The 27176-nt window shown below is 55.7% G+C and overlaps 10 protein-coding genes across 10 annotated transcripts; 6 read left to right on the forward strand and 4 right to left on the reverse strand.

Moving 5' to 3' along the window:
* Positions 1–28: 28 nt before the first annotated feature.
* On the reverse strand, positions 29–2536 carry SODALDRAFT_296187 (major facilitator superfamily transporter). Its single transcript, XM_028608795.1, has 4 exons — positions 1890–2536; positions 1740–1773; positions 997–1579; positions 29–892 (listed from the first exon to the last, which is right to left on the reverse strand). Exons 1-4 carry the CDS (start codon positions 2254–2256, stop codon positions 341–343), a joined length of 1536 nt encoding a protein of 511 aa, XP_028465669.1. The 5' UTR covers positions 2257–2536; the 3' UTR covers positions 29–340.
* Positions 2537–4124: 1588 nt separating this feature from the next.
* Positions 4125–5528, forward strand: SODALDRAFT_333625 (hypothetical protein). The gene has a single exon (XM_028612030.1). It carries the CDS (start codon positions 4493–4495, stop codon positions 5231–5233), a length of 741 nt encoding a protein of 246 aa, XP_028465670.1. The 5' UTR covers positions 4125–4492; the 3' UTR covers positions 5234–5528.
* Positions 5529–5831: 303 nt separating this feature from the next.
* Positions 5832–6812, forward strand: SODALDRAFT_278938 (hypothetical protein; the record flags this gene model as incomplete). The annotated part of the gene is made up of 2 exons (XM_028608138.1): positions 5832–6218; positions 6294–6812. 2 exons carry the CDS (start codon positions 5832–5834, stop codon positions 6810–6812), a joined length of 906 nt encoding a protein of 301 aa, XP_028465671.1.
* Positions 6813–9193: 2381 nt separating this feature from the next.
* On the forward strand, positions 9194–9973 carry SODALDRAFT_340203 (endoglucanase-4; the record flags this gene model as incomplete). The annotated part of the gene is made up of 1 exon (XM_028612926.1): positions 9194–9973. One exon carries the CDS (start codon positions 9194–9196, stop codon positions 9971–9973), a length of 780 nt encoding a protein of 259 aa, XP_028465672.1.
* Positions 9974–10452: 479 nt separating this feature from the next.
* Positions 10453–11839, reverse strand: SODALDRAFT_360155 (hypothetical protein; the record flags this gene model as incomplete). Its single annotated transcript, XM_028614237.1, has 8 exons — positions 10453–10511; positions 10707–10786; positions 10844–10887; positions 11057–11132; positions 11230–11281; positions 11406–11578; positions 11652–11689; positions 11804–11839. The coding sequence occupies 8 exons, from the start codon at positions 11837–11839 to the stop codon at positions 10453–10455; spliced, it is 558 nt and encodes a 185-aa protein (XP_028465673.1).
* Positions 11807–12414, forward strand: SODALDRAFT_333627 (hypothetical protein). The gene is made up of 2 exons (XM_028612031.1): positions 11807–12091; positions 12146–12414. Exons 1-2 carry the CDS (start codon positions 11841–11843, stop codon positions 12393–12395), a joined length of 501 nt encoding a protein of 166 aa, XP_028465674.1. The 5' UTR covers positions 11807–11840; the 3' UTR covers positions 12396–12414.
* A 713-nt stretch (positions 12415–13127) lies between these two features.
* SODALDRAFT_324350 (hypothetical protein) lies at positions 13128–16671 on the forward strand (the record flags this gene model as incomplete). Its single annotated transcript, XM_028609875.1, has 6 exons — positions 13128–13457; positions 13534–13736; positions 13825–14320; positions 14422–14870; positions 14940–15044; positions 15105–16671. The coding sequence occupies 6 exons, from the start codon at positions 13128–13130 to the stop codon at positions 16669–16671; spliced, it is 3150 nt and encodes a 1049-aa protein (XP_028465675.1).
* Positions 16672–17054: 383 nt separating this feature from the next.
* SODALDRAFT_340204 (FAD/NAD(P)-binding domain-containing protein) lies at positions 17055–19687 on the reverse strand (the record flags this gene model as incomplete). The annotated part of the gene is made up of 6 exons (XM_028612927.1): positions 17055–17900; positions 17985–18319; positions 18390–18538; positions 18604–18854; positions 18926–19282; positions 19655–19687. 6 exons carry the CDS (start codon positions 19685–19687, stop codon positions 17055–17057), a joined length of 1971 nt encoding a protein of 656 aa, XP_028465676.1.
* A 1275-nt stretch (positions 19688–20962) lies between these two features.
* SODALDRAFT_333632 (hypothetical protein) lies at positions 20963–23301 on the forward strand. The gene is made up of 4 exons (XM_028612032.1): positions 20963–21580; positions 21694–21821; positions 21911–22815; positions 22882–23301. Exons 1-4 carry the CDS (start codon positions 21370–21372, stop codon positions 22901–22903), a joined length of 1266 nt encoding a protein of 421 aa, XP_028465677.1. The 5' UTR covers positions 20963–21369; the 3' UTR covers positions 22904–23301.
* Positions 23302–23731: 430 nt separating this feature from the next.
* On the reverse strand, positions 23732–26712 carry SODALDRAFT_340207 (HCP-like protein; the record flags this gene model as incomplete). The annotated part of the gene is made up of 4 exons (XM_028612928.1): positions 23732–23841; positions 23872–26091; positions 26143–26336; positions 26630–26712. The coding sequence occupies 4 exons, from the start codon at positions 26710–26712 to the stop codon at positions 23732–23734; spliced, it is 2607 nt and encodes an 868-aa protein (XP_028465678.1).
* Between the last annotated feature and the right edge of the window lie 464 nt (positions 26713–27176).

The raw sequence follows: 27176 nt of genomic DNA on the forward strand, positions 1-27176 counted from the left end.
CCAGGGATATGAATTACAGATGTCGTTGGCCTGGCCAAGAAATTAAGCCGTAATGTTGATGGTGCATTCCCGAGCCTTTTCGTTTCTTTCGTGACTGGGACTCTATGAGCAAGTTATATCAAGTGTGGAAACAGAACAACCAACGACCCATGTCATGCTCCTCTATACTCTACGGTCATGACGCTATTGACATGATGACGCTCTTGCCATGATATGCTGGTGTTGGCAAAATGCAAAATGCAAAATGCCAAAAAAAAAAAATCGAAACAGAAAGAAAGAAATACTCAGCGCTGATGAATCCAAAAGATAAACTCAAGAGTCAGGCTCCTCTTCATTATTATTACACCTTCGTCCAGAAAGGCTGCCCCGCCTTGCGTCTCTTCACCTCTCTCGCAGTGGAAATAAGCACCGTACCCGCGACCAAAGAAGTGCCCGCGAACGCCTGGGCCCCGGCGTAGCTGCCGTCCATAGCGGTGAGGATGGCCCCCCCTATGGGCGACCCGATGAGCACGGAAAAGCTCACAATGGTAAAGACCATGCCGATGCGCGTGCCCTGGCGGCGCGGGTCCGTGGTCAGGGCACTCAGCGCGGCCGGGAACATGGACTGGATGCCTCCGGCCGCGATGCCGTAGAACACGGACCAGACGTAGAGCCCCGCCGGCGACGAGACGGCCATCCAGCAGTACATCAGCAGGGCGGAGATGGCAGCCAGGGGCACCAAGACGTTGAGGGTCCCGATGCGGTCGGCGATGTGGTTGGGCACCAGGCGGCCGAGGTAGCCCATGCCGTTGAGGATGAGAAGCAGGTTGAGAGAGGTGGGGTAGGACATGCCCTGGATCTCGCGGGCGTAGGAGGCGAGGTAGTAGAAGGCGAAGTAGACGCCCAAGAAGCACTAGCCGGGAGCTGGTTAGAAGAGAGGGTAGGCGAGGACAGTCGGGGGGAAAGGGGGAAAGGGGGAAAGGGGGAAAGGGGGAAAGGGGGAAAAGGATGGCTCACCATAAAAGCACCGCTGGCATACAAAGTGTACTCCCCCTCCCTAAAAGCGGCCAGTTCAACCAGCTTGCCCGACCTGCGCGGCTTGATCCTCGACCGCAGAAAAATAATACTGATGATGAAGGAACCCAGCTGGATAAAGCCGATGGCGCGCATGGTCCAGCCGAAGCCGACGCGCGGGAGCAGCTGCCTCACCATGCTGGGGAACACGAGACCGCCGGTAGCACTCCCCGAGGCGGTGATGCCAATGGCCAGGGCGCGGCGCCTGTGGAACCAAGTGGCCAGGACGGCCAGGCTGGGGCAGAAGACGAAGCCGTTGCCGAGCCCGACGCAGAGGCCCTGGGCGAGGAAGAACTGCCAGTACTGGGTGCACCAGGAGGTGGCGAAGGTGCCGAGCAGGCAGAGGACGGCGCCGATGGTGAGGGAATGGCGGGCGAAGCCGGCATCGGTGAGGCGGCCGGTGAAGGCGCCGATGAAGAAGAGGAGGAAGATCTGGAAGGAACCGATCCAGGAGATGTCCTCGGGAGGCCGCGAGAGGAGCGTTGTGTAGTAGGTCTGGAATGTGCCGAACGAGTTGATGACGCCCCTGTACAGTAGACGGACATGCCGAGTCAGCTTTGGCCATGACATGCATGCCTAGGAATGGGCCGGGCCGCCGGAGAACCATAAGACAGGCGACGACCCATGGGGCGGTCATCAGCATGAACCATGAACCATGAACCATGAACCATGAGCCATGAACCTACCATGTGTTCATCACAATGAGGTGCCCACTCAGGACTACAAGAAAACAAAATTAGACTTATTTCATTCACCCCGTACCGTCGCTTTTGGCAAGAACGATTGATAGAAGAGGGAAGAGGACGAGCAGACGGTGAGACCACTTTGGCACTTACCAACCAGCCACGCGGCCAATCCCCCATCCGGCGCTGGCTCCGGGGCCACGCTGGACTTTGACGACACCACCCGGCCGACGGCTCCCGTATCCTCCCTCGGTAACTCTTCTTCCGCCGTCGATACGTCTCGTATCCTGTCGCCGTTCGGGGGAGGGTACTCGTCCAGCGAAGCGGTAGATTCACTGGGTCTGGAACCCGTGTCGCGATTGAATTTGTCGTCGTCATTCTTTTCTAGGACGGCGACGGCTCCGAGACCTCCTTCTTCTGTGTCTCGTGTTTTCGATTGCTCAATCCTCGTCTCACTGTGGACCTGCTGTTTTTCGACATCATCTTCACTGGGCCTGAACGAGGGCGTGTGGCCCGTCATGGCTGTGCCTGTGAGTCGTCTGGTCGGGTCCCCTTTTTCCTCTTTTTTTTCCCTTTTTTTTTTGCCTTTCTTCGGTCCGATTATTGGCTCGGAGAAATCGGAACGAAACTCAGAAAGCTCGGGCGTTGACCGAGTCGTGAGTATGTCATGAGAAATACGAAAATGAAGAATATCGATTCAGCTGCAGTATGTGGAATAATGAAGATGAATTGATCTGCGAATTCAAACCCTGTCCATCTTCCAGAAAGATTTAAACAAATGACAAAATCACACAATGACAAATCCAAATGGCAGGGAACCCGGACCGAGGGAACAAAATTGTCAGAAGGAACGGCAGAGATGACTGCTTCTTTCTCTCTCCGTTCTCCGTGCGTCTCTGACTCCTTCGTGGGTCCTTCCTCTCTCCGAACACCGAGTATCCTTGTACTACGTAACTACCTTACTTAAGGTACTATGTAAGGTACCTTAGGTAGTCCACCGTGATCTGGACTTTGCACACTCCGTACTCGGCAGTCCGTACTTGGATCATTTACTACCTTAGGTAACGGTAATTACGGGATTCTTAATCCACGCAAAACAGTAAAAAACAAGCTTCGACGTTTTCGAGAACCTTGGGAACCTTGGGACGAATACGATGTAACAACTTGTGAAGCAGCAACAACGGACAACGGAAAGAGAATCAGAATGGAAGTCTCAGCCGACGGCACTTGCCCGTGCCGAGCGTTGAAGGTTTCCTCGACCAACTGTTAATTCCATTGACCCAATCACGACCCTCTATTCTCTTTCCCAAAGGGCGCAGATGACTTATTGCGTGCTCTACGAAGTACCCGTGCCACGCCCCATCTTATTCCCGACCCACACCATCTCGCATGCTTTTAGCGCACTCTCAGCAGGTACCACACTCGGACCCCAGATTTAGGAACTTCATATCGCCCAGGACCTACCTTAGCTTACGTACTGACCACCTGAGGTACGGTACGTAGGCCAATTTCCCGGCCGCTCTTTTCTTCTCTCGGCCGTGGACGGACGAATGGTTCTCTATTCGTAGTTTTGGTATTCTTCTTTATAATTAGACTACGGCGTTCTCGAGAAAGAAGTCATTGATCGGTTCGAACGAGGATACGAACCATACCTGACAACACCGACAACAACACTAGACTTACACCCAGACTTACACCCAGCAAAGGCCATGAGGCCCATGACGACAGACGACCAACATCTGGATTTTGGCGGTCCAGCTTCTCAGCTCGAATCCGCTCAATGTGGCCTGTTATAACTTATAGTTTCGGGGCCATGGCAATTATGCTTCAGCCCTCGGCCCTCACGGGTTCCCCGACACACTTAGAGTTGATGTGGCTACGATCTATCAAAAGCAGTTCGTACTGTTGGTTTATGTGGAAGCTTGGGGGACATAAATACGCGTCTTCCCGGCTTCTCGAGACTCTTGTCCTCCTGTTCTCCATGTTCTCCATGTTCTAACATCGTCGTATGACCGGTGTATCCTTCGACATCGTTAGAAACACATTAACACTATGAGTGCTAAGTTATGGCCCGTCATCGTTTCCGAGTGCTTCACCAAAACACCGCCGATGGTGCAGTCACCACGGCGGAACCAGAGAGCGTCGACCTAGAGTTGAAAGAGTTGAAGGAGCGGTTGAGCATCGCCAGAAGGGTCGTCAGAAAGCTCCGCAGTGGTGGTGTTACGAGGTATCCCGACCTGGGGAATTTCCGCTTGAACCTGATCCAGCTTTCCGCCTTCCTCTTTGGCGATCTCCAAGTTCTTCGACGCGATGCTCCGGTGGGGTGGTTGTACCATCACTACCGTCTGCGAGACCTGGAAGCTTTGTTGGTTGTGTGTACGTTGTCCCCCCCCCCCCATATCTCCCTCCCGATGTTTCGTCACGCGTGTTCGAGTGTTCGATAGAAGCTCACGAAATTGGCCCACCCCTCAGTCCTGCGTCGTCAACGTGCCGAAAGTATACCGCGCAGCGCGGAAGGGCTCGAGGTGAGTTGACGTCTTTCCACCCAAACCCGTCGGAACAGAATAGTGACAGTCGAATCTCTATCCTGTACGCAGGCTTTGAAAAGAGACGGAGAAGTCTCTGTCATCTCGGAACCCCGCCCCGACGTTCGACACTTCTGGCCTCCCACTAACGCCTGGGGATCCTACCCCGAAGTTCAACACATCTGGCCTCACACCGTCAACGACACCCCGGACAACCTCAAAATAACCAAAATGGCCCTCCCCGCCGCGAGAATGCTAGTCAAAATGTCCCTTCTGAAACAGCTGTATCGCCTGCTCGTCCCCCCCCCTCCCGGCCGGAAAAACGACGATTCGCCAACCGCCGAACCCCCCTCGTTCGACAAGGCCTGGAACATGGTGTCCCTGACCCCCCAGCTATGCAGCCGCTTCCGGAACGCCATCTTCGGGCTCAAGTGGGTGGAACCCAACGACCTGACGCTCAGCGCCGAGAAGCTGGCCCATGGCGACGGGGGGGACTACCTCTACTACCAGGTCGAATGGTGCGAGTTCCCCGAGTCCTTCGCCGAGACGCTGAGGAACCAGCTCGGGCCCTGGGAGAGCGCGCGGCCCCGTTACCAGACGATCGACCTCGGCTGCAAGAGGACCATCGACGCGCTTCGGGAGTACACGAAGGCGTTCTGGGCGGTCACGCGGCCTGTCAAGCCGGAGCGCATCCTGACCCTCAAGGTGAAGCGCGGGGACTATAAAAAGACCGAGCTCATGATCCGGACGCAATGGGTTTTGATGCAGATGGCTGCGTTTTCGGGTGCGGGCGATGTTCGCAAACTGATTCCGCTGACGGCTTCGAAACTGCCGGGTGATCCGGAGCCTGCACGGGCCGGATGCGGAAACGACAGCGACAGTGAACGCGAGGATTGGTACGAGCTCCTGTGGGATTGGGATTTCGACTGTGACTTTTATGAGTTCCTTTCCGAGCCCGAATCCGAGGGCTAGGTAGGATACATCATACGGATGAGTCGTGAGTCGTGACGAATCACGATCAGGGGTCGGATGCTGAGAAATGAGAGTAAAAAGAGTATGACTGAGAGTAGTGAGAGTGAGAGTGACGTTGAAACGGGGAGCTCTATCCGTAGGACCGTAGTTAATTAGTGAGCGCAGTGGAAGCCTGGAAGACCAAACGCGACATTGTCCTTTAGGTCATCATAATCCAATAATATATTTTGTTCCAGCAAACCGGTTCATCCGTTCAATATCAACGTCAATGTGGCATTGTATGGACTCTGCTCGTATCCTTCGTATAGTTAGCCATGTTGAAGATTTTGGTTTGCGTGCAAAGTCGAGATGAGAAAACCAAAAGGGAGTCCGAGTGCTTAGTAAACATTCTGCGCTTGGGCCTTGGAGTATTACTAAACGGACTCTTAGGGGGTCTGATGACGTAACTGGTTCCGTTTCCGGACATGAGGTGGAGAAAAACGAGGGACGCGACACCTCGATGTCGCGGCATCGTCCCCGTCATTTCTGCCTACCTTACCTTAGTACCACGATACCTCTCCAAACTTATCCCCCACTCCTTCTCCCTTTGTTTGTTCAGATGGCAGATCCGCTACCTCCACACTCGACAGGTGTCCCTGGGCGTGTCGCCAACATGCTCCGGCCCTTCGAGCGTCCCATCAGCTACCTCGTCCGCGCCGGGAGGGCCGCCTCCTACCCTCTCCGAGGCATCTGGTATTTCTTGCGCAACCCCGAGTTCTACCCTCTGCTGCGCGGCCGCCTGATTCCGCTTACCATCATTTCCATCCTGGTCTACGTCATCCTCTTTACTTTCGCCTTCCTACCACAGCTCGCGCTTCTCGCCATCTTCCAGGGTCGGAGCGCCTGGTTGAACGCCACCATCTTGGTGCTGGGCGAGGGTCACGTCCTGATCCAAGGCCTGTTTGAGGGATTCTTTGTCGACGAAGCCAGAGTCGACGTTTTTGATGTAAGATCCTTACTCTTTCTCCTACCCTAACCATCGCAGTGCAGAAACGATCGGGTGCTAATCGAGTTATTGCAGGCCACACTGATCAAATGTTCTCACACCAACCTCGTCGCCCCCCACCGAATCCTCTACCCCGATGCCCCCAACGCTGTGAAGATGCTAGGCAAACCGACCACCTCGGCCGTCTACACACCCTGGAGCGTGATCCAGATCGTCGAAATGATCGTCTTCCTGCCTCTCAACTTCATCCCCATCGTAGGGGCGCCCGCCTTCATCATGATCACCGGCACCAGACTGGGCAAACTGGCCCACTACAGGTGGTGGACGCTGCGGGGTCTCAACAGCAAGGAGAGGAAGAGGGATGCCAACTCCCGCTTGTGGGAATACGTGTGGTTCGGCACCGTGGCCATGATCATGGAGCTCATTCCCGTCTTTGCTTTCTTCTTTCTCTTCACTACCAGTGCTGGCGCTGCGTTGTGGGTGGCCAGGTTGGAGGACGAGAGCCGGGGGGATGATGCCCAACCCGTGGACGACGAACGTCGCGACACTGATGACCACCCGCCTCCTCCACCCTACCAGGACGACCCGGTGTGAAGTCGCCATACCGCCAAGTATCACGTGCTCGAGTATCACTTACGACCAATCCACGGACCAGACAGGATTAGAGAAGATGTTTACTCGATCACGACAGCCCTCTGCCAGCTCCTCCAGGCCTTGGACTTTGTTAAACTGTGTTCAACGTCCAGGAGCCAGAGTCCCTGGCCCACCCACATATCGCGGGGTTCCATTTCTTGCCGGGTGTGGCGGAGAGCGGAGACCTGGACGCTTCTTTTGAAGCGATGACCTAGCTTCAGTCGAAGATGCCACCATTATACGCCGGTGGAGGGGGGCTAGTCCTAGGGGCCATGATACGGGGAAGATGCACCCACCAAGACTCAAACTGCCCCAGGTACACGTCTCAAAGGCCATTGGAGTGACCATTTTGCTGTCAATTCTCCAGTCTTGGGTAGGAGTTTACGAACGTCAGCAGCCGACATAGTGGTCTTGAAAATCGAGGCACTGGAGACGCTGAAAGGCAGGGACCACAAGCAGCTCCTCGTATCAGCGGCAGCCGGGGCTCGGCCATGTTCGTGGATAGAGTATGGAGCGATTTTCCCGACTTGACTGATGCCCTTTTTTCAAGTCCGCCTGGTTCTAATACCTACGTCATATTACAGCTCAGTGTAACAGCCACTTAGCTGACAGGGGCGGGAGAAAGAGACGTGTCCGGTCCGTTCCTTGCATTGAGACATCTTAATAATGCCACCCGCTGCGGTGTCACAAATCATCTTCCAAATCCGACGAAAAATGTTCAAAATACAGGTACGTACGTAGCCAGCAGCAGGTGCTTGGCGTGGGGGTGGTCATCGAGCGCAGCGGCACAGCGCCTAGACTTTTCAATTTATCCGGTTACGAAACGCGCGGCGCGTTGCCTTCTTCTCAAGTGCAAGGAGAATGAATGGTCTTGGCAGGTGACGACAACCTCTGGCATCCAATGGTATGGCCCGGAAGGCAACTCCTCTTCCCAATGCGTGCGCGCAGTGCAATGAAGCCTTTCCTAGGTTCTCGTCCGCCGAGTTTGTCGGAGCCTCGTGTCATCCCATCGGTATATGGGCGCAGACCGAGACAAAGCAAAGTTTCAGACCATCTCGGAAGCCAATTTTGCCGCCCCCCCAGCTCATACTCCTCAGATCTGGAATAACAATGGCAACGGAACGACGTGGAAAGTTCTCTATGCCTAGGCGCATCAGCGCCAAGAGAACGCCCAAAGGGCAATCAAGCCAGTTTCCTCGAAATCAGACGGAATTCGCACCCGAAACCGAGATATACGAGGGCGGATGACTCGGACTCTCTTCCCCACCACGAAGACACGGGGACTGGGCAACCCGCGCCACCAGCGCCGATCACTCGCGCCAGAGCTCCCGATCTTCAGGAGGATGTACACTGTGTAGAAGCTCCCATGCGCAAATCAGCGGATCGGACAACAGGATCAGTGCCATCAGTGGTTCTTATCAGACTAGTGGTGCCGGAGTATTGGGAGTCGTCGCCTTTGGTAGCCAATGGAGGAAGGAATCAGACAAGAAACGGCAGGCGACATTACCTCCGTCGAGCGACAATGCGACTTGGCGCCGGTGACCTTCGGGGTTCGGGCTTCCCGGGTGGGGTTTCGGGCCGGCGAGCGGATTTCATGGGCATAAACAACCCCTCAGGCTGAACCAGGAGATCAACGATGCAATCAAGATAGCAGAATTCCTTGTCGAACCTGTTCAAAGTGTAACAGCTGGGCGCTTGGCTGGCATGCAGCCAGTAGTCGCGATGGAAGAACCTCAACCACCGTCGTTCTGAGGCTCAGGAGCCTAGAGGTCAGCTGCCAGGATTGTCCCAAAGTCAGGACATACTTTACATTGCGTGATGACGTTGCCTTCTCGATAGGGAAAGACAATGGAGGAAGAATCGCGACGTCTGACTTGGTTTCGCCGTGGGACGGCTCTCAAGATGCGGCTCGTGGGTCTACGGACCATGTATCTCCGTTGAAATATGTCGATCACTGCCTTGCCGGGGATATACGCAACACACTTCCACAACCCACGGGATTCTTGGGAGCACTCCTCCAGGTTCGGGGGATCAAGTTCGCCCTGGCAAGCGTTGGCAAACGGGATATGGAGGGGTTGAGGCGGGCCGTGACGCCCGAAGCAAGGCCGTATTCCAGTCCAAGTGTCCACCACGCTTGGTGAGGTCGAGATCTCATGAGTGTTCTTTGATCGTCTGAGAACAAGTATAAGAAGTGAGCATCATCGCAGCATTGGGAACCGCTGTTCACTAGACACAACAACAACAACTACAACAACAACCTTCATCGCGCCTCACCAGCAACTGTTGTTACGCCTTGTCCCTTCACTCATCGTCTCCCGGCTTTCTGACCATAACTACCTACAATGGCTCAGAAGACTCTGCTCGCTACCATCCTCGGTGCGGCCTCCGTCGCCGCCCACGGTTTCGTCGAGACCATCACGGTCAACGGCCAGACATACGAGAGCTACAACCCGGCAACCTTCCCCTACATGCCGAATCCCCCGCCCGTGCCCGGGTGGACGGCCGACTTCCCGGACCTGGGCTTCGTCGAGCCCGCGGCGGCCGGCAACCCGGACATCATCTGCCACCGCTCCGCGACGCCGGGCCAGTCGCACATCTCAGTCAGCGCGGGCGACACGCTGACGCTGCAGTGGACCCCGTGGCCCGAATCGCACAAGGGTCCCGTGATCGACTACCTCGCCAACTGCAACGGCGACTGTTCCAACGTTGACAAGACGAGCCTCCAGTTCTTCAAGATCGCCGAGCAAGGGCTCATCACGCCGGGCGACCCGGCCACGGCCTTCTGGGCCGCCGACAAGCTGATCGCCGACGGCGAGGTGTGGGAGGTCACCATCCCCGAGGACATCGCGCCCGGTTCGTACGTGCTTCGCCACGAGATCCTCGCGCTTCACTCTGGTTCCCAGCCCAATGGCGCGCAGTTCTATCCTCAGTGCATCAACCTCCAGATTAGTGGCAGTGGCTCGGCCAACCCCAGTGGTGTCCCCGGTACTAGTCTCTACACGGCCCAGGATCCGGGTGTTCTCTTTAACATCTGGACCGCTGTTGATAGCTACCCCATTCCTGGCCCTCCTCTGTACAATGCCCGCAAGACGCGCCGCCACGCGAAGGACATCAAGGCCTGAGAGGTCTGGAGGTCTGGACGGAAGTGGGTATGAGAAGGCTTCAGGAGCGCTCGGCGTGAAATTCGTGAGGGATATCTCACTGAAGACGGTACCCGCTGTCGTCGTCAGAGCTGGGCTTTGTACATACAGAGGGGAGGATAAGAAAAGAAAAGAGTCAGTTATATTCGTTGTACATGGTTTTTTGGAATCTCTGAATGAGAAATTGATTTGATACATTGTGTCATAAAGTTCTTGGGGTCTCTGTTTCGATAACATGCTGCAGAGAGATATAATATCCAAGCAAGGTCGTGAAATGCGTGTTGGTGATGAGATGTTTGGGGAAGACAAAGTGAAGACAAGTCACCCATCAGAGATACGAGGATAACGAGGATGGAAAGAATAAGGTAGCAAATACGAGTTTCGAAAAAAACATGTCTGAATGAATAGTCACTCTGTATAAGATTAAACGGAGGTTAATAACCACTTATTGTCGCTCATTGTCACTTGCTGTATATGATTTGCTGGTTTGTCGAGGGGTCGAGGAACTTGCTAAAGATGACTGAGAAGATGATGTGAGTTGATGTCTTAAGTGAATCCTCGTAACTCATAAACGAGTCAAAGTAAGATAAAGCACATTAAAAGCCTCTTAGCGTTGGCTTTGAGTAAGGGAATAATTATAGGGGCATAGACGGTGTAGACCTCGAGGGATAAGACACACCAGCCAGTTCTAACGTCCCATTAGTCAATTCTTAACCTGAGATGGTTGACTTGAGAATTACCGACGTCCGACCTTGCACGTTGAGGTATGAGTAGGCAAACTGCACTCTCTGTCGCCTGTAGATAATTTCACACATCTTCCTTGCTCGTATGCCTTATTAGAACTTACATTACGTGTAGGTGAGAATTGTATCGAAGCAATAGGCGGCGTACCGGGTCTGTACTTAGCACTGTCCGAGCAGATCAGTCTCGGGTTTTTATAGTCCATATTGCCGGATGTCACACAGGCTCTTTTTGTACTTTTATTTGAAGTATGTTGACATTTCGACCGAGTAGCTTAGAAAAGCTGCAAGAACAAGAATGAGCCTGGTTTAATTCAGTACATACCGGGGTTCTTGTTTCTGCCAAATAGTGAGTCGTATCATATGAGGCATGCCGCATCATGCATGAGCCAAGAAATGACCTTTGTGATACGAAGACGTAGAGTCAGGTGCCAGGGACTCCTTATTCGTACATCCCTCTAACCTTCAAGTCTAACGATCTACCTATCTCTCACTCACCTCAATACCTCATTAAACTCATCCAGACCGCGTCGCGGCGTCCTTCCGCACTCTGTATAGTTTACCGCCCGTCCCAAGTGTCCAACGGTTACCTCTTAACGGCCGCACCGCCTCAACACGTTCACCCATTTACTCTCAAACGCTGCTATCCGCTGTAGGTGAGTTCCTCGCCGAACCAGGATCATTGCTGATATGCCTGATATGCTCCAGACCCTTCACGATGTGTACCAACATCTGGTATAACTTGGGTACGCTGAATGCGGCTGCATCAAATACATCAACACTATCGTATGCGACGACCCTCACCCAAGCCACTATGAAGGCGTCCATGATGTCACAGAAAGGGTAGCTGGAAAGTGTGATGAACATTCGTATGTGACGCCCCCGACTCTGAGTAATAGTCGTCGACTGGAATACCTCACCTCACGGGGTAGTCAATACACACGGATACTTCTTGGAACTAATTACTACATTGGTTATTCAGCCGAAATTATGTCAGCGGAGTGTTTGTGTCTACCCATCCGTATTACCTATTCCTTCATCTCTTCTCTTCCATCTCCATTCTTCAGTCCACCGATCGCAAATCGACATAGCCCCGCTGTCCTTCCATCATGGCTATTCGCATCCATGTAAAATGTATGTCCGACAGTATCCCCGGTAATCCTGCCGACCGGAGGATGGCGATGGCAAATCTCATCTGTCAGTACAAACTTGACCGTGACTTCGACGCGAGCCGCGACTACCTGCGATCCGTCGGTCAATATGCTGTCGATCGAGTCCGATGCCAGTTCCTCCTAGACATTGGGCCACGCGCAAGTAAAGATCCAACGGGTTGGTCCTATAAATGGGACGGGAAACAGTTGTAAGTATAAATGTCTTCGCTATCCCGATTTCCTTCTTGCTCAAGTCATATCAGTCACGCCAGGGAGGTCACACCGCCGCTTATTTGGTACCTCACCAAGACATATCCGTTCCATCCAGACCCAGCCACACAGAAAGTTCTTACGGGTAAGGAACTCAGGACCGCCTGCGGCGAAGAAGCTTACCGGAAGTTGGTTTCAAGCCGAATCAAGCAGAAGCAGAGATGGGGCCTCGAGCTTTCACTCGAGGATACAGAGTTCCTTCGGCAGGCAGCAGAAGACACTAAGATAACTGATACATCATAAAGAAAACTGGATAAATGCCGTTTACCACTAATTCAGCTCCGAGCACAGCTTCTTGGTTATCAGATTTGTCGATGAGAAGGACTCGGGCCCATGGTTTGTCGGGTTTGACGGTTGTGATACTGCCACCCACATGGTTGTTCGGAGACTGGTACTCCGGTGAACTCCCGTCAGTGAAGTACCTCACGGTAAATTCATGTAAGTGTACCTAACGGGTAATGAGTCGAGCATGATATTAAGAAGACCAGAAAACCATATGGTCTATGATGAGATGCACAGGTTCATGTAGTATTGGAGGCTCAGTCGGGATGAGTGAGTAAGTGTGATTATATAATCAACCGCTGTCAGGTACCTAGGTACTATTCCTGCACTTTCTGACATTCCCTCCAACGCATCTCCAGACTCCAGGCTGCAGCACGCAGCCTCATGGAGACCCGACAAGACCACCAATCCCGCACGGCGCAACACCACCCCCTGTGCCCAACAGTACTCGATCAAAACATTCATTTACTGGCCGTTTAGGCGCCTGTGGCGCAGTCTCGGGTCTCCGACCATGGCGACTCGCCGCCTCGCGAGGCCTCTTGCCTTGCCTTGGCTTCAACCCCGCCCGTCCGCGTTTTGCTCCGTTTAATATCTATCGTATCTGACCTTTTAGCAACGCTGCAAGGGGTGCCCTGATATTCGTTATACTTCTCTGGGAACTACGCCTGGTCAAAGTATCGTCTCCGAAAGAAGATGCCCGAAAAGCCCGATCAACAAGTTCAAGTGACGCTCCCCGATGAGCCGAAGCGAGATGGAGAGGGCCGAGTCGAGATCGCAACGCCCCGTTCCAACGACAAATGGGCTGAAGCTCTGGATAAACTCAGCAAACTGGATCGAAGCAGGTTTGATCTGGCGAAGACAGCAAACTGCACACCGCAGCGTGTCTTGAAGGACGTGCTCGCGGCAACCAACGACAGAAAAGAGGAGTGTGTCAAGAAGCAATGGAAGATCACGATCAAAGGCCGAGTCATCGTCCTTCGAAACATCCTCGAGAAGATCTCGGTCTGGACCGTCAAGCTCATGGTCAGTTTCACTAACCATCTGAGCAAAACCCAACCACCACTCGCTTACTGACTGGGCTCTTCTTGCCTCACTCAAGAGTTTGGGCAATGCCGCTGCGCAGTATGATCCCTTGTACACAGCTCTCCCGTGGGCAGCCATCCGTCTGATTCTTCAAACGGCCATCAGCGATATCGAGCTCTCCGGATACACCTTGCATACTGTCGAGAGCCTCGCCAGCATCATTGCCATAACAACCACCCTGGAAATGAGATACCTACGGACCCATGCAGACTGTCCCAAGTAAGCCATGACACGACACCACTTCGACGCAGCGGGGTGGTATTTGTGCTAAGCGATTCTTCGCTGATATGCTAATCTTCGCTGAAAGGCATGTCATCTTGAACCAGCTCGCAGACGGCGTGGTGCTGCTCTACGCTTCCATCCTGCAATATCTTTCCCTCGTTCTGGGCTACTATTGCCATAACACCGCTACCCGGCTGCTCAAAAGCGTCGTCTCACCTCTGAACGACTTTGTCGACAAGTTTAAATCGGTCGAGAATGCCCGGAAAGACCTCTGGGATCTCGTCCAACTGGCCCAGGCGGAAAGTATGGAATCCCTCATGCTCCATCTCGCCAACATGCAAGAGGCCCAACTCGAGGAGAACCGAGTCCAGTTCGACAACCTGGGACGATTGCTTGAGGAGCTGAGGCAGCCCATTGACGGACTCGAGCGCGCGACGCGCCTCGGCATTCTGCGGGCGATTTCAACGCTCCCGTATGGCATTTATCACAAAAATGCCAGCAAAGGTCGTCTCGAAGGATCCGGACAGTGGCTTCTGGAGAGGAAAGAGTTTCGCGCCTGGCGTGACGACGATACTTCGTCGGTTCTCTGGCTCCACGGGATTCCCGGGTCGGGGAAGACGAACTGACCTCGCTCGTGGTGGACGAACTCTCCCAAGACGACATGGAGGGACGACCCCGCCAGCTGGCCTTCTTCTATTGTATGCGTAATCCGGCGGAGCCGCAGCGAGGTCAATGCGACAAGATCCTCGCGAGCCTGGTGCGTCAGCTGGCCAGCGTGGGCTCCGAGCAGGCCGTCCTAGGTCCCGTCGTGACCCACTACACGGACGCTATCGAAGGGATAGGCGATTTCGGAGACCAAGCGTGGTCGACTAAGGAATCGTCTAGGGTTTTGCGCGAGCTCATGGACGACCACCCTGCCGTGACCATCGTCTTGGACGCGCTCGATGAAGTCGGCGAAGACGACCGACAGGAACTCATGGATGTGTTGAGTCAGCTGCTACGCGAGGCCCCGAACACCTTGAAGATTTTCATCTCGAGCCGGGACAACTACGACATTGCCCTCCATTTTAAAGGTTCGCCCAACGTATACATTGAGGCCGATGACAACGCTGGCGACATTGCTGCTTTCATGTAAGAGAATAGAACCCGAGCGGCCCATTTGGAAATAGGTTGCTTGCTAACACCTGTGTGTTCTGGGAGGAAAAGTGAAGACCGTTTGACCGCAGCTAAGCTGCTCCGTGGCAAGCTGTTAGATGACCTTCGCGCCAGGATTACCGACGCCCTGATATCCAAGGCCCGTGGCATGTGAGCTTAGGAGGCCTTAGACGTCCCTTGTAGAGAATTGACTGGCTGACATGAGCCTAGGTTTCGCTGGGTTGACCTCCAGATTCAGTCTCTCCGACCGCTAAAGATCGCTGCCGACGTCGAGTCCCGTCTCGGCGTGCTGTCGGCCACGCTGGAGGAATCGTATTGGGAGATTTACGAGGACATCCGCCGCTCGGGCGATCACGCCGCCGACCTCGCAGACTTCACCTTCCAGTGGCTGCTGTACGCCCAGGATTCCATCCGCATCGAAGAGTTCGCCTTTCTCGCCTCCTCCGCACTCGATCCCGATGGCGTCCAAAGGTTTACCCAGAGTGAGATCATCGATGTTTGCTGCAACCTTGTTGTCGTGAGAGGACGAGCCTTCGAATTCGCACATCTCTCGGTGCGCGAGTTTCTCGAAGGCCTCCCTAAGCGCAACGTGGACAAGATGCTTCCCCGGGAAAGTAACATGAGCATCGCCATGGCGTGCCTCACCTACATGTCGAGAGAATTCGACAACTGGAAAGGTCTCGATCCGGACAAACCCGCAGAGGACACCGAGCTCGCGGCTATTGGTTATGCATCTTGGTTCTGGGTGCGGCATGTCAACGAGAGCCACGACGCGCGCAAGACGGAGCCACTTTCGAGCCACATCATACGTTTCCTCTTGGACGGTACGGACGGTACGGCCCCGACCGTCTCGTCTCGTTTTCGCCACTGGGGTCCGACAGTGCGGCGTTATCCTTTCCTTTTTGGCGAAGTTAGCCCTCGCATGGGGAGAGAAGAGGAGATCAGGCTGCAAATCACGTCCCGTAATCCGCCCAATCCTATATGGGTTGCTTGCATGAACAGCTGGCTCGAGATAGTAGAGTACATGTACGCCGCCGGGGTTGAGGGCTTGGAAGCGCCCCGCGTTGTATACCCTATGTTCATGCAGGATCCGGTCACGGTTCGCGGGTACTTCGGGCCAAAGATATCGCCACTCTGGTGGGCCATACTGACAGGGAACGTAGCCGTCGCGGAGTGTATCCTGGCGCAAGGTTCCGATCCGCTTCAGCCAGAGTCGCAGATGGCTGAGTGGCCGCTAGTGGAGGCAGTTTGGAGTGGGAACGAGAAACTCGTCAGCCTACTGTTGAGACACGAACATGGAGGTCTCATGGCGGAAAAAGAAGCGTTTAGAGAGGCCGCCGCTCGAGGCAATCTCGGCATGGTGAATTGTTTTGTCCGTCACGACCCCGAGATACTGCAAACGACCGCCGGAGATCTAGCCTTGCAGGAAGCCTTGAAAAATCGGTGCCTTAATGTTGTTTACTTCCTCTTCGAGAGGGGTATACCACCGGGCCCTGGAGCCGCCAGGTTACTTCTCAACGTTCCCGCATCGGATGAGGAGGCGTTCGACCTATTCTTCAAGGCGGAGGCAGAGAAGGCGGCAGAAGCGTTTCTTCGTGCGAACAGAGACGACTTGCACATACCACAAGCGGCACTAGCGAGGTTCGAGATGCGTATTAACGAGGCGCTGGTTGACGTTGCCAGCAGAAACAGACGCGAGTCGCGTCACGCGACGATAACGTCGTCGGGCTGCATAAAGCGCTCCTCGAAAAGACCGGTTTATCAGTCAAACGTCTGATGGCTCGCGTTCGGGTCGTAACCAAACGGAGAGCTGATATGCTGGCAAAGGACGAGATGGACGATATGCCACGGGATATCGCCGAGATGAAGGAAACACGGCCCAAATTCCGATTACAGAAACGCACCCCGTTGCCTACTTTTCAGGCAGAAGACGGAAGATGTGCACATGGCGTTGTTGCGAGATTGGGGAGAGGCGCGACTATAATACGGCGACTATAATACGACCGGGACGCCTAGTATCGTGATCACAGAGGAACGAATGGCTTGGGGAAAACAACCTTATGCAGCGACGAGCCGTCCAGGATGGACTCACAATCAGACACCCACCCCATCATCCTTTCGTTCCCTTTCCTACTACGATCAGGCCGGCTGATCCGACATTCATACTGCCGGCGTCTTGCGGTATGCTGGCGGCAAAACCCCCTCGAGCGCAGCCTTGATCTGCAGGGCCAAAGTCCGCGAATGCCACCGGTGCTGCTGCGAATACCCGCCCATGACCCAATAGTTCTCCATGTGCAGGTGCCTCTTCCACATGCCGCGGATCTCGCCCTCGGCGTCAACGCCCCAAGTGGCGTCGATACGAGCGGCGATCTCCCGGGGACCGAGTACACCCTCGCCCTTCCCGGCGTCCCCGCCGACATTGTCCGAGTCGGACACATCGCTGCCGCCGCCGCCGCCGAGAATCTCGGCAGCCACGTCGCGTAGATTCCGATCCGCGTACCCCGTGCACCAGATGACGGCATCCGCGTCGGCCGTGGTCCCATCGGAGAAACGCAACCCCGTCTCCGTGAAGGCGACAGGCTCCACCAGAGCCTTGATGCCCACTTCCCCATCCTCGATGAGCTTGGCGCCGCCGACGTCGACGTAGTGGCCCCCCGAGCGGCCGATCAGGTTCTCCATGAGCACGCAGTCCTTGTCGCGGCTGTCGAGCACGGGGAAGCCGGCGGCGGCGAGGGCGTCGTAGCGCGTCGGCTCGGCGGAGGCCCACGCCGCCAGCATGTCGCGGGCGAAGGCGGCGTCGATGAAGGTGGGGAGCGTGAGGAACATCCTGTCGGCTTGGTCCGCGGGGAGGATGTCGTAGATGCCCAGGCCGCGTTGGTCGGTTACGTAGGACTGGGGCACGATGTAGGTGGGGGAGCGGACGACTATGGTGGATGCGAGGCCTGCGGCGTGGCAGTCTTGGAGGACGTCGAAGGCGGTGTTGGCCGAGCCGACGATCAGGACGGACTGAGATGGATGGAGATGGGGTTAGATGCACGGGTATGATGGGCGGTGGATGTTGACCACTTGGGGCATGTGGGTGATTCTCACCTTTATCCCTCTTTCTTTCAGCTCATTGGCGTTCTTGTACAGCTCCGAGTGGAAACTGGTCCCCTTGTACAGGTGCTCATCCGCCATCTTAGGGAGGTATTTCTTCTGCGACGACACGCCAGACGCTTGGACGAGATGTTTCGCAACGGCGGTACGGCCCCCCTCTGGTGTCTGGAACTTGACGGTCCACCGTTTCGTCGAAGGGTCATAAACGGTCGACTGGATGTTGGCAGAGGTGATGACGTTGAGGTTCAGAGCTGTCACGTATCTTCGGACTTGCTCGGCAAGGTCGTCTCTTGACAGGAGGTGGGGGCTGTGAACTTCTTTGGGATACTCTGTTTTCGAACAGGATATCAGCGTCAAGGACATCTGAAGGGGGGGTTACATGTTATGTTTTGGTCTTACGCAGATAAGGCAGCTCGCAGAACGAGGTGACGACGTGGAACTTTAGCGAGTCGTAACGGAGGGCCCAGTTGTCTCCTACATGACGATTCCGTTCGGCCATGACGCTGTCGACGCCGAGGGCCTTGAGCCGAGCGGCCAGGGTAATGGCACTACATCGTTGGCGCGTAAGTGGACGGGCTGACAATGTAGGTCTGTATAGTTCACAGAGACTCACGCATTTCCGGCGCCGATGACGAAGACGTCTGTTTCAAAGGTCTCCAGGCCGTCGAGGTGTCTTCTCGGAGCCTGTAGTAGGCTTTCATCCTCTGCCTGCAGGTCCAGATTCTCCAACTTGGTGCTCAGAACCCAGATCTTCCATTGCAGGTCTTCGTCACTACTACCCTTGACGGGCAGGAGGATCAGTCGCCCACTACAGGTAGCGGCGGGTGAGCTTGTTCGGAAGGACAAGGCACAGTCGATGAATTGCTAATGACCCAGCGTATCGTCAGACTTTCCATGTCCACAAGAAGTGTGTCGGGTCGGGTCTCCTCTCTTACCAAAGCAGGTGTAGCCGGGATGAACACGGCACCCTCAAGTGTGAGATGGCCAGAAACACCGCGGAGCTTGGCCGTCTCCAAGAGACCCGCGGCAACGACACGCGGTGTGATGAAGGTGCGCAGATGATACGTCAACGCGAGGTTATCCTTCCAGTACGCCTGCTCGGGGAAGAAGCAGCGTTCCACGGCGGCGGCATCCTGGGCGGTCAGGGCGGCGTTGAGCTGGGCCAGCACGAGGGACGCGCGCTGGGCGGGCTCTTCGCCGGTCAGGGAAGCGGCGTCGACGGTTCCGGGCGCGATCACGGGCAAGGGATGCTCGTCTAGGCTTTTGCGAAGGTTGACTGTACGGGGATATTCCTTGTGCAGAGAAGGAGCCGCGGAAGCGGAGGGGGAGGCGGAGCGGGAGGCGGAGGATTGTTCTTCTGTGTTTTCTTTTTCCCGGACCCTTGGGTCAGCATACGCTGTACAGGGGGATGGATGGGACGAATCAAACTGGAATGCCCCGGACCAGCTTCCGAGCCGTGGACTTACCGGCAGTCATGATTCGATTTGGGGTTTCTGTTGGCCAGGGGTGAACGTGTCTGGGCTGTACGGAGCATGTACGACGTCTGTATGTCAACGTTTGGATGAAGACCCTGGGCGCAGAGAAGTCGGTGTGAGAAGAAGAATTACAGTGTATGTACGAAAAGGGTGGGTGGTAGCGATGCAGACGCAGATGCAGATGCTGACTTGCTGGGTCGGCACGGGACAAAAGGTGCACATTGGGGATGCGACAGCGAATCTACATATAGAACGGGGGCCGCCAGACTCTCAGGGCAGCCAGCACTTTCAACTTTTAGGGGCAAGCAAGGGAATTCCATGTGTTATCATTAGCTATTACATACTCTTTTCTCTTTCCCCCATGGAGCCACGGACTTGTCCTGTAGTGAGTGGGTGGTATTCTCCGCTCGGACTAGATCATGAGGCTCTTGACCAGGCGTCTCGGGTGGGATGATGGGAATAGAAGAAGAAGGGCCTGGTTGTTGGAGGTTGATGGGGATTTGGATTAATGAGGAGCACTAGGTATAAGACCTGCAGTGCAGAAACCCCTACGCGACACAATACTGCGGTGACTGTGCTGTATGACTGCATTAGCCTCTTGGCGAACTTCTGACATGTCATTCCCAGTGTCATGGGGTTGGGCCCTGCTGTGGGTGCATGGAAAGGGAAAAGCAATGCGGTGGAGTCACGGGTTCCGGATGACATCCCGGGTCCGGGATCCGGGGTCCACCCTCCGAGACCCACCGTCCGGGATCCGGGGTCCGGACCCCGGATTCTCAGCGACGAAGCATGGATTTCTTGCCTATCACCCGCTCGGTCCCCTCTACACGAGTGCCTCAGAGCAATTTTGGGGGCATGGTAAAGACCACGGTACGGTCCGGCATATCGATCCTATTACAATAGGTTTGTTCTTTTCATGCAGCGGCTTTTCTTGGGCCTTATACTCCTCGACGTACATCGTCTCTGTAATGTCAAGTGGCTTTGGCAAATTGACATAGTGCCGTATGAGGAGCCCATTCATCAACACCCAACATGGAGTACGGATAATTACTTGCTGATATTTTGAAATGGCCTAGAATCTGCATGTGGCCTCCTCTCACGTTGCTTTTCCCAGTATCGTACACATGCATTCTCATTCTCCTTGGTCAAGGTCAGGGTTTGATGCAAGCCAAGCATATCGATTGAAACACTTTAATATTACTCCGTATGAGTGTTCAATTTTTCTTTTCTTTGGGGGAGAGAGCCTGGACTCGTCCTCCGCCAACATTGAAAGCTCATCAGGGGCGGTCCCCAGTCGATTTCATGGACCATAATTGGCTTCCCGACCAAAACATCCCGGCTGGCTGGACATGGTCAACTCATTGGTCGTCCAAGCATTCCGGACTCGATTCCGCGGCACAAGCCAAGGCCCGAGGACGCTTAAAGTGAGAGAGGGGGAGGAAACAGAAATGATCATCGCCCTGTTTTCTCCTTTCCGTGTTCTTATACCATGTACGAGTAGTTATACAGGGTTCTTTTTTTCTCTTCTTTTCTCTTGTTTTCTCTTGTTTTCTCTTTTCTTCTTCTTTTTATATCACATATCGTTTCTTCTCAGAAGGGGTCCAGGGCTTGCCCCCGAGGCACGAGAGAGAGAGAGATTGGGGACTGGTGATAGGGCTGGTGATGGCTTGACCGGCGAAGCGAAGCCGCTTCATCTTTCCTTGCACGGGTTGTTCCCAATTATCACATGCCTGCCTCTTCGGAGGAGACACGCCATATAATATAAGGATCAAACTCCTTTCTGCTCGGTGAGCCGGCGTCACGAACGCGTCACGAGCTCACCGTAACGAGTTGTTGTTTCGGGGAAGCATCGGGAAGCATCGGAATCATCACTTACGCCTACCGTTTTACGACGCGACGGCATCATGTCCATGACGCAGGAAGAACTCGATGCCCTGCTGGCTGCGCCGGCTCTGGCGCCCCCGGAAGGAGAGATACCCAACTTTGATAATCCGCCCAATCGAAACGGCCTAGCTTGGGGTGTCACCACTCTTTGTATAGTCATTACGACTCTGTGTCTTCTTCTACGAGCCTATGTCCGGGTGTGGAGGGAGAAGAGGATACACAAGGAAGAAGGTGAGTGGGAGAAGAAGAAGAAGAAGAAGAAGAAGAAAAGAAAAAGAAAGAGGGAAAGAGGAGACAGAAAGAGAAACGCTGGTCCGCCCTTCTAACACGTCCCTTTTTGCCAGTCTTGATGATCTTGGCTTACGGAGCCCTCTGGGGCACCGCTTACGCCGCATACGGCATGATCTATGCGCCCGGCTACTACGTCCATCAATGGCATCTGACCAACGGTGACCTGGTCCGGCCTCTTTGGGTGAGTCCCCTCGTTCTCTTTGTGCATGTGCCCTTCACTCCCTGCCCGCTATGTCGAGGAGTGAGAACTAACCAAGAGTCCCCCCCCAGCTCATCCTCGTCTACGGCTGCTGCTACTCCGTCGTCCTCCCGCTCATCAAGACCGCCATCCTCCTCGACTGGTGCCGCGTCTTCATCTCCATCGACAAGTACAAGAGCCCCTTCTGGTGGTCCTGCATCATCCTCAGCGTCTTCCAGTGCCTCTGGGGCCTGGCCTGCGTCATCCTCCTGAACCTGCAGTGCCGCCCCCACCGCGCCATCTGGGAGTTCTACATCCCCGCCCAGTGCTACGCGCTGCCCAGCGTCATGCTGGGGTCGGGGAGCGTGCAGGTCGCCACCGACGTGCTCATGGTGCTCCTCCCGCAGCGCATCATCTGGAAGCTGCAGATGAACTGGCAGCGCAAGCTCGGCATCTCCGTCATCTTCGGCGTCGGCCTCATTGCCTCCGTCGCCGCCTGCGTCCGCCTCGCCCACACCGTCACCTTCGCCCACGAGCCCGACAAGATGTACTTCATCGGGCCCCTCCTCTTCTGGGCCTGGGGCGAGATGGCCGCCGGCTTCTTCATCCTCAGCGTTCCCTGCCTCCCCAAGCTCGCCGCCGCCTCGTCCCTCCCGTCCAAGGTCCGGTCGCTCCTCGGCCTGAGTTACGGGTCCAAGAGCATTTCCGCGAGGAACTCGAACCCGCTCGTCACCATCGGCGGCACGGGGGGTTCGAATAAGAAGCACCATCTGGTCAAGTCGACTCTGGGCACGGATACCTACCACGAGATCGAGGACGGGGTCGCCCTGGGCTCCGAGTCGCAGGAGCATCTGCGTCAGGAACAGGAACACGGCTCGGGCTTGCATCCGGCCAGGGAGGACGAGCGCGCCATTCACGTCACGCACTCGACGCGGGTTATAGTGACGAAGAAGGATTCTGGGAGCGATCTGAGCGAGAATCTCACACCGTGGACAAGGTGAGGCCGGCGTTTGTGTGTGTGTGTGTATTACTACGTACAGCATCAAGTATTGACAAGTTGAAGCCATTTGATCCTTTGCAAGTGATTCGCCCTCATGTTCTTCGTAGTCCAAGGGGGTCTTGTGAAGTTGTGCCATTATATAATCCCCCCCCCCAACATCCTGAGCGTCGCTTCTCTGCCCATAATCTGAGTATATCCCCCTTAATCATCTCCATGTCGGCTATCGAGAGACCGAAGAAACCGACTTGCTTCAACAGAAGGGCACGACAGGTCTATCAACTTTGGCAGAGTTGCAAGACAACATGATCCTTCACTTCTCACCGTTTTACACCAACTCAACCACAGGAATTAATCTTATTCCCTTTCCACGCAACCGCCCCAATACTGTCTACGTGCTGGCAAGCTGCCGTGGCATCTATCTCCTCAAGTGTAGACAAGGTTCCACGTCCATCGCAGGGCTTATCCTCCATCCTCCGGCCCCCCTGACAATGAGTCTCTAAATGAAACTACCAGTTTGACTGCCGAGACATCTCGACTCGCATAATCTATTACATCGCTATTGTATTCCAGTCCATGGACAGGACTCTATTAGCGTAGGTGACACATAGTACGCCGGAAAAGTCCCTCCTATCCTTCGCCTATACGCGTGCTGCCCCATGCCTCTCTACGGCTTCCTCGCGGCATCGCCGCACCGCCAGCACAAGCCATGCAACCGTCCTCGGCCAAGCACCTCAACTCCATCAAGCCTTTTATGGTCCCGACTTTAGGTATATATATGTACGTACAGGGACCTTGCCAATACCCGCGCGGAGTAGGAGGTGAGGATCTACTCGTTGACAACCATTTCCTTGTAGCAACATGTCGATCCAGAAGGATCTACATCAACATCTGGACGGAGGGTCAGCACAGAAACTCACAAACATCGTAGTCTGGCCAATGCACTTACACATTGATCGTCGGCCTTGCCCTGGGGAATGCCCATCTCTTCGAAAGTAGAAGGACCTTGTTTACCTGGCTTGGGTGCTGACGCCGGTTGTGCCTGCGGCTGCGGACGGGGCTGTCCACTGGGCGGCGCACTGTTCATTCGACCAGGACCAACGACTGGCTCTGGCCGAGCACTCGCAGGCCGGGGTCCTGTGCTTGCCGGCATGGAATCGTACCGATCCGGCCTGACTGAGCTGGGAAGACCAGGCCCAGGCCCAGGCCCATGCCCAGGTCCAGGTCCAGGTCCAGGTCCAGGCCGAGATCCGGGTCGTGGGCCATAGTCCCGACCAGGCTGTCCTGGTGGCGTCGATTGCGCCGACTCGCGCGGCGGCTGTCCATAGCCTGGCCCGGGCCCCGGCCCATGAGGACCGGGGCCTCCAGGATGGGGTCGACCATATCCGCCCGGGCCCGGCTTCTGCAGCTTGTTCGATGCGGGGTGGCCAGCAGGACCACCTGGCCCGCCTGGTCCGGCGTAGGGCTGCGCAGTGGCCGGCCTTGGAACATCCTGACGGGGATAGCCCGGCCCAGGACTGGGTTGCCTATACCCTCCGGGTCCTTGGGACATACGGCCGCGGGGATCGGGTCCAGTCGGGGCAAGATTGGCCATCGACTGAGACGGACGAACGCCGTCGTTCGGGTAAGGCCCACGACCGTTACCCCCTCCACCCGAACTCAGCGGCCGGATTCCAAATGCACTCGACGGTCGGTCGGCTTGCGGTCCGTACGGACGCAGGCCGCCACGTCCTGAGGCGACATCGTCCTCCGGATAAGGAGCTGTCGACTGGGACCGGCCGCCGTGGAGAGGCGCGGGCCGGTCATCCTGAGGGTAAGGGGCAGCCGACTTGGGTCGCACCGCGAGATTGGCTTCGACGTTCAGCCCGAACGCGGGCCGACCCTGTACCGAGGCACGCGATGGGTCGGGAAGATGGACATTGTCCTGGACGACGGTCGGCTGGTGCCTCGGCGAAGGGTGAGGGGACACTCTCGGCGACGGTTGCCTGTCTACGGGCGTCGTCGGGCCGCTTTCGGTCAAGGTCGGCATGGCCTTGGATTGCTTCAGGCGCTCCGGTCTCTTGCCGCGCTGCGAGCCGTGCGTCGACTTGATCCTCGTCAGTGTGGTCGTCTCGTGATCTTTCTTCGTCAGACTCTTGGAGTCCTTGAGCGACTCCAGGCGGCCAACGGCATCCTTGTTGCCATGCTCGGCAGCAAGCTCGTACCAGTAGGCGGCCTGGCGCAGATCCTTGGAGACGCTGATGCCGATTTCGTGGTAGTAGCCCATAGCGAACTCGCCCGTGGGCAGCTTGGCGGCGGCGGCCTCCCGGGCGTACTTGAAAGCCAGCTGCTCGTTCTTGTGAAACACGCCCTCGTACCCGAAGAGGAACCAGCGGCTGACGCCGAGGGACGCCTCGGGTTGACCTTGCTTGGCCGCAAGGCCGTAGTAGTGAATCGAGTAGGCCGGGTTGAAATCGCAGCCAAGCTGGCACAGCTCATAGGCCTGGCCCATCTTCAGCTGCGCCTTGGCAAAGCCGAGGTACGCCGCCTTTTCGAGATACATCTTGGCCATAGCCAGGTCAACAGGCAGGAAGGCATCGGGGACGCTGATTTCGGGCAACTCCCTCGACAGCAGGAGGCCGAAGACGTACGCGCCTTGGGGGGCATCCTCGTCGGCCGTGTCGGCGGCCTCGTTGATGAGCTGCAGACCGCGCTGGAAGTCCTTGGGCTGGCCATGTTGGCCGAGCAGGCTCATCATACCGAGACGATAGGCGGCGGCCGAGTCCTTACTGCGGAGGCCGACGAAATAGTGCTCGATGGCCTTGTTGAAGTCGTTGGAGCTCTCAAAGAGCATACCCATGCGATACTCGGCGCGCCCGTACCCGAGACCAGCCGCTCGCTTGTAGCCGGCGTACGCCTCCTTCTTGTCCTGCCGGACGCCAAACTTGCCAAATTCGTGCCACTTTGCCTTCATGAAGAGGGCTTCCGGATGTTCCTGGGAAGCGAGGTACTCGACAATGTTGATGGCATCTACGCGCAAGGTGTGCTCGACATGCGGGGTTTGTGGCCGGGGTTGGCCGTCCGAATTCCTCGCCGCGGCCTCCTGCACGATGTCGATCCACGCAAGTGTATCACGGGCCCAGGCGAGTTGCATCGAGACATTGTTCGAATGCAGGACGTGCTCCCTGGCGTTCCACAAGATTTCTTCCTTTTCGTCGTCGCTCGGTGGGATGTTGTCTCCCTTCACCCTGGGAAAAGGCGAGAAGGAAGGGGCATCGCTGGAGCTCGCCATGGTGGCTGAGGATGTTTTTGGAGGGATGTATGACGGCGCGGCGGGACCGACTTGACGAGTGCTGTCGCCTTTGGAGGAGTTGGTGGCAAGGGTAGAAGATCGGGACTGGCCCTCGAATTGATCGCTGTAGACGCTCGTCGGTGAAGTGATGTCGTCTGCGTTTGCGGCAGGACGGGACGTGTTTCCGCGGGCTTCGAGTTCCATTCGTTGGAGATCGTCCTGCATGTTCTGAGGAACCTGAGGCGTCACGCTGTACAAACCCAAGATGCCATCAGTTCGTGTGTCTGTGGTTTAGAAGGCGCCACGAGAACTGCTTGTTTTCTCGGAGAATCCGAGGGGTGATTTTGATTTTCTCCCCTCCAGCGGAAACACTGAATTGACGAACGAGTGGCAGGAGCGAAGAAAGCAAAGGAGAGGTTCAAGGAGGGGCGGAGGGTTCAGGGAACGCAAGCAGAAGAAGGAAAGAAAACATAGCAGGGAAAGGAAAAGAACAAGAGGAACAAAAAGGAAAGAAAAAGGAACGGGCACAGGGGGAATACGCACCGCTGAGGTGCAGGCGCAACGACCTCCGGCATGTAGTAGTCATCGGTACCACTCGGGACGAAGGTCGCGGCGAATTGGGGCATGTTGCTATCGTGGACTGAGGGGGCGGATTCCTGCGGCTGAGAAGGCTTTCGCGGGTGAGAGTCTGCATAAATAGATCGGACTGGTCAGTGCGGCTGCGGATACTACGGGAGGTAAGAGGATAGTGGTAGGTAGGTAGGTAATAATAAGCGACAGCCGGGAAAGGTCTTTGGCGCCTAAAATGGTGACCGAAGAGGATATTGTTCTGTCAAGAAATGGGTGGTGGGCTGTCGACGCCCAAAGATTGAATGCTTCGAAGAGCGTCTTTCCGGGCAGCACCGTACCGTACCGTTGGAGAGGAAACCTGACAAGGCAGAGAGACCAGGAACGAGAGAGAGAGCAAGTGAGGAAATGGGGGGGGGTGAAGGAGCAAAAGGAAGACCCCTCAACTGGGGACCGCGAGCGGGGGCAAGAACCGAAGGCAAGCGAATGGCGTTGACGCAGGTTTTTGAGGCCTAATAACCGG

Source organism: Sodiomyces alkalinus (assembly GCF_003711515.1).
Source record: "Sodiomyces alkalinus F11 unplaced genomic scaffold SODALscaffold_6, whole genome shotgun sequence".
In the NCBI taxonomy this organism is placed as follows: Eukaryota; Fungi; Ascomycota; class Sordariomycetes; order Glomerellales; family Plectosphaerellaceae; genus Sodiomyces; species Sodiomyces alkalinus.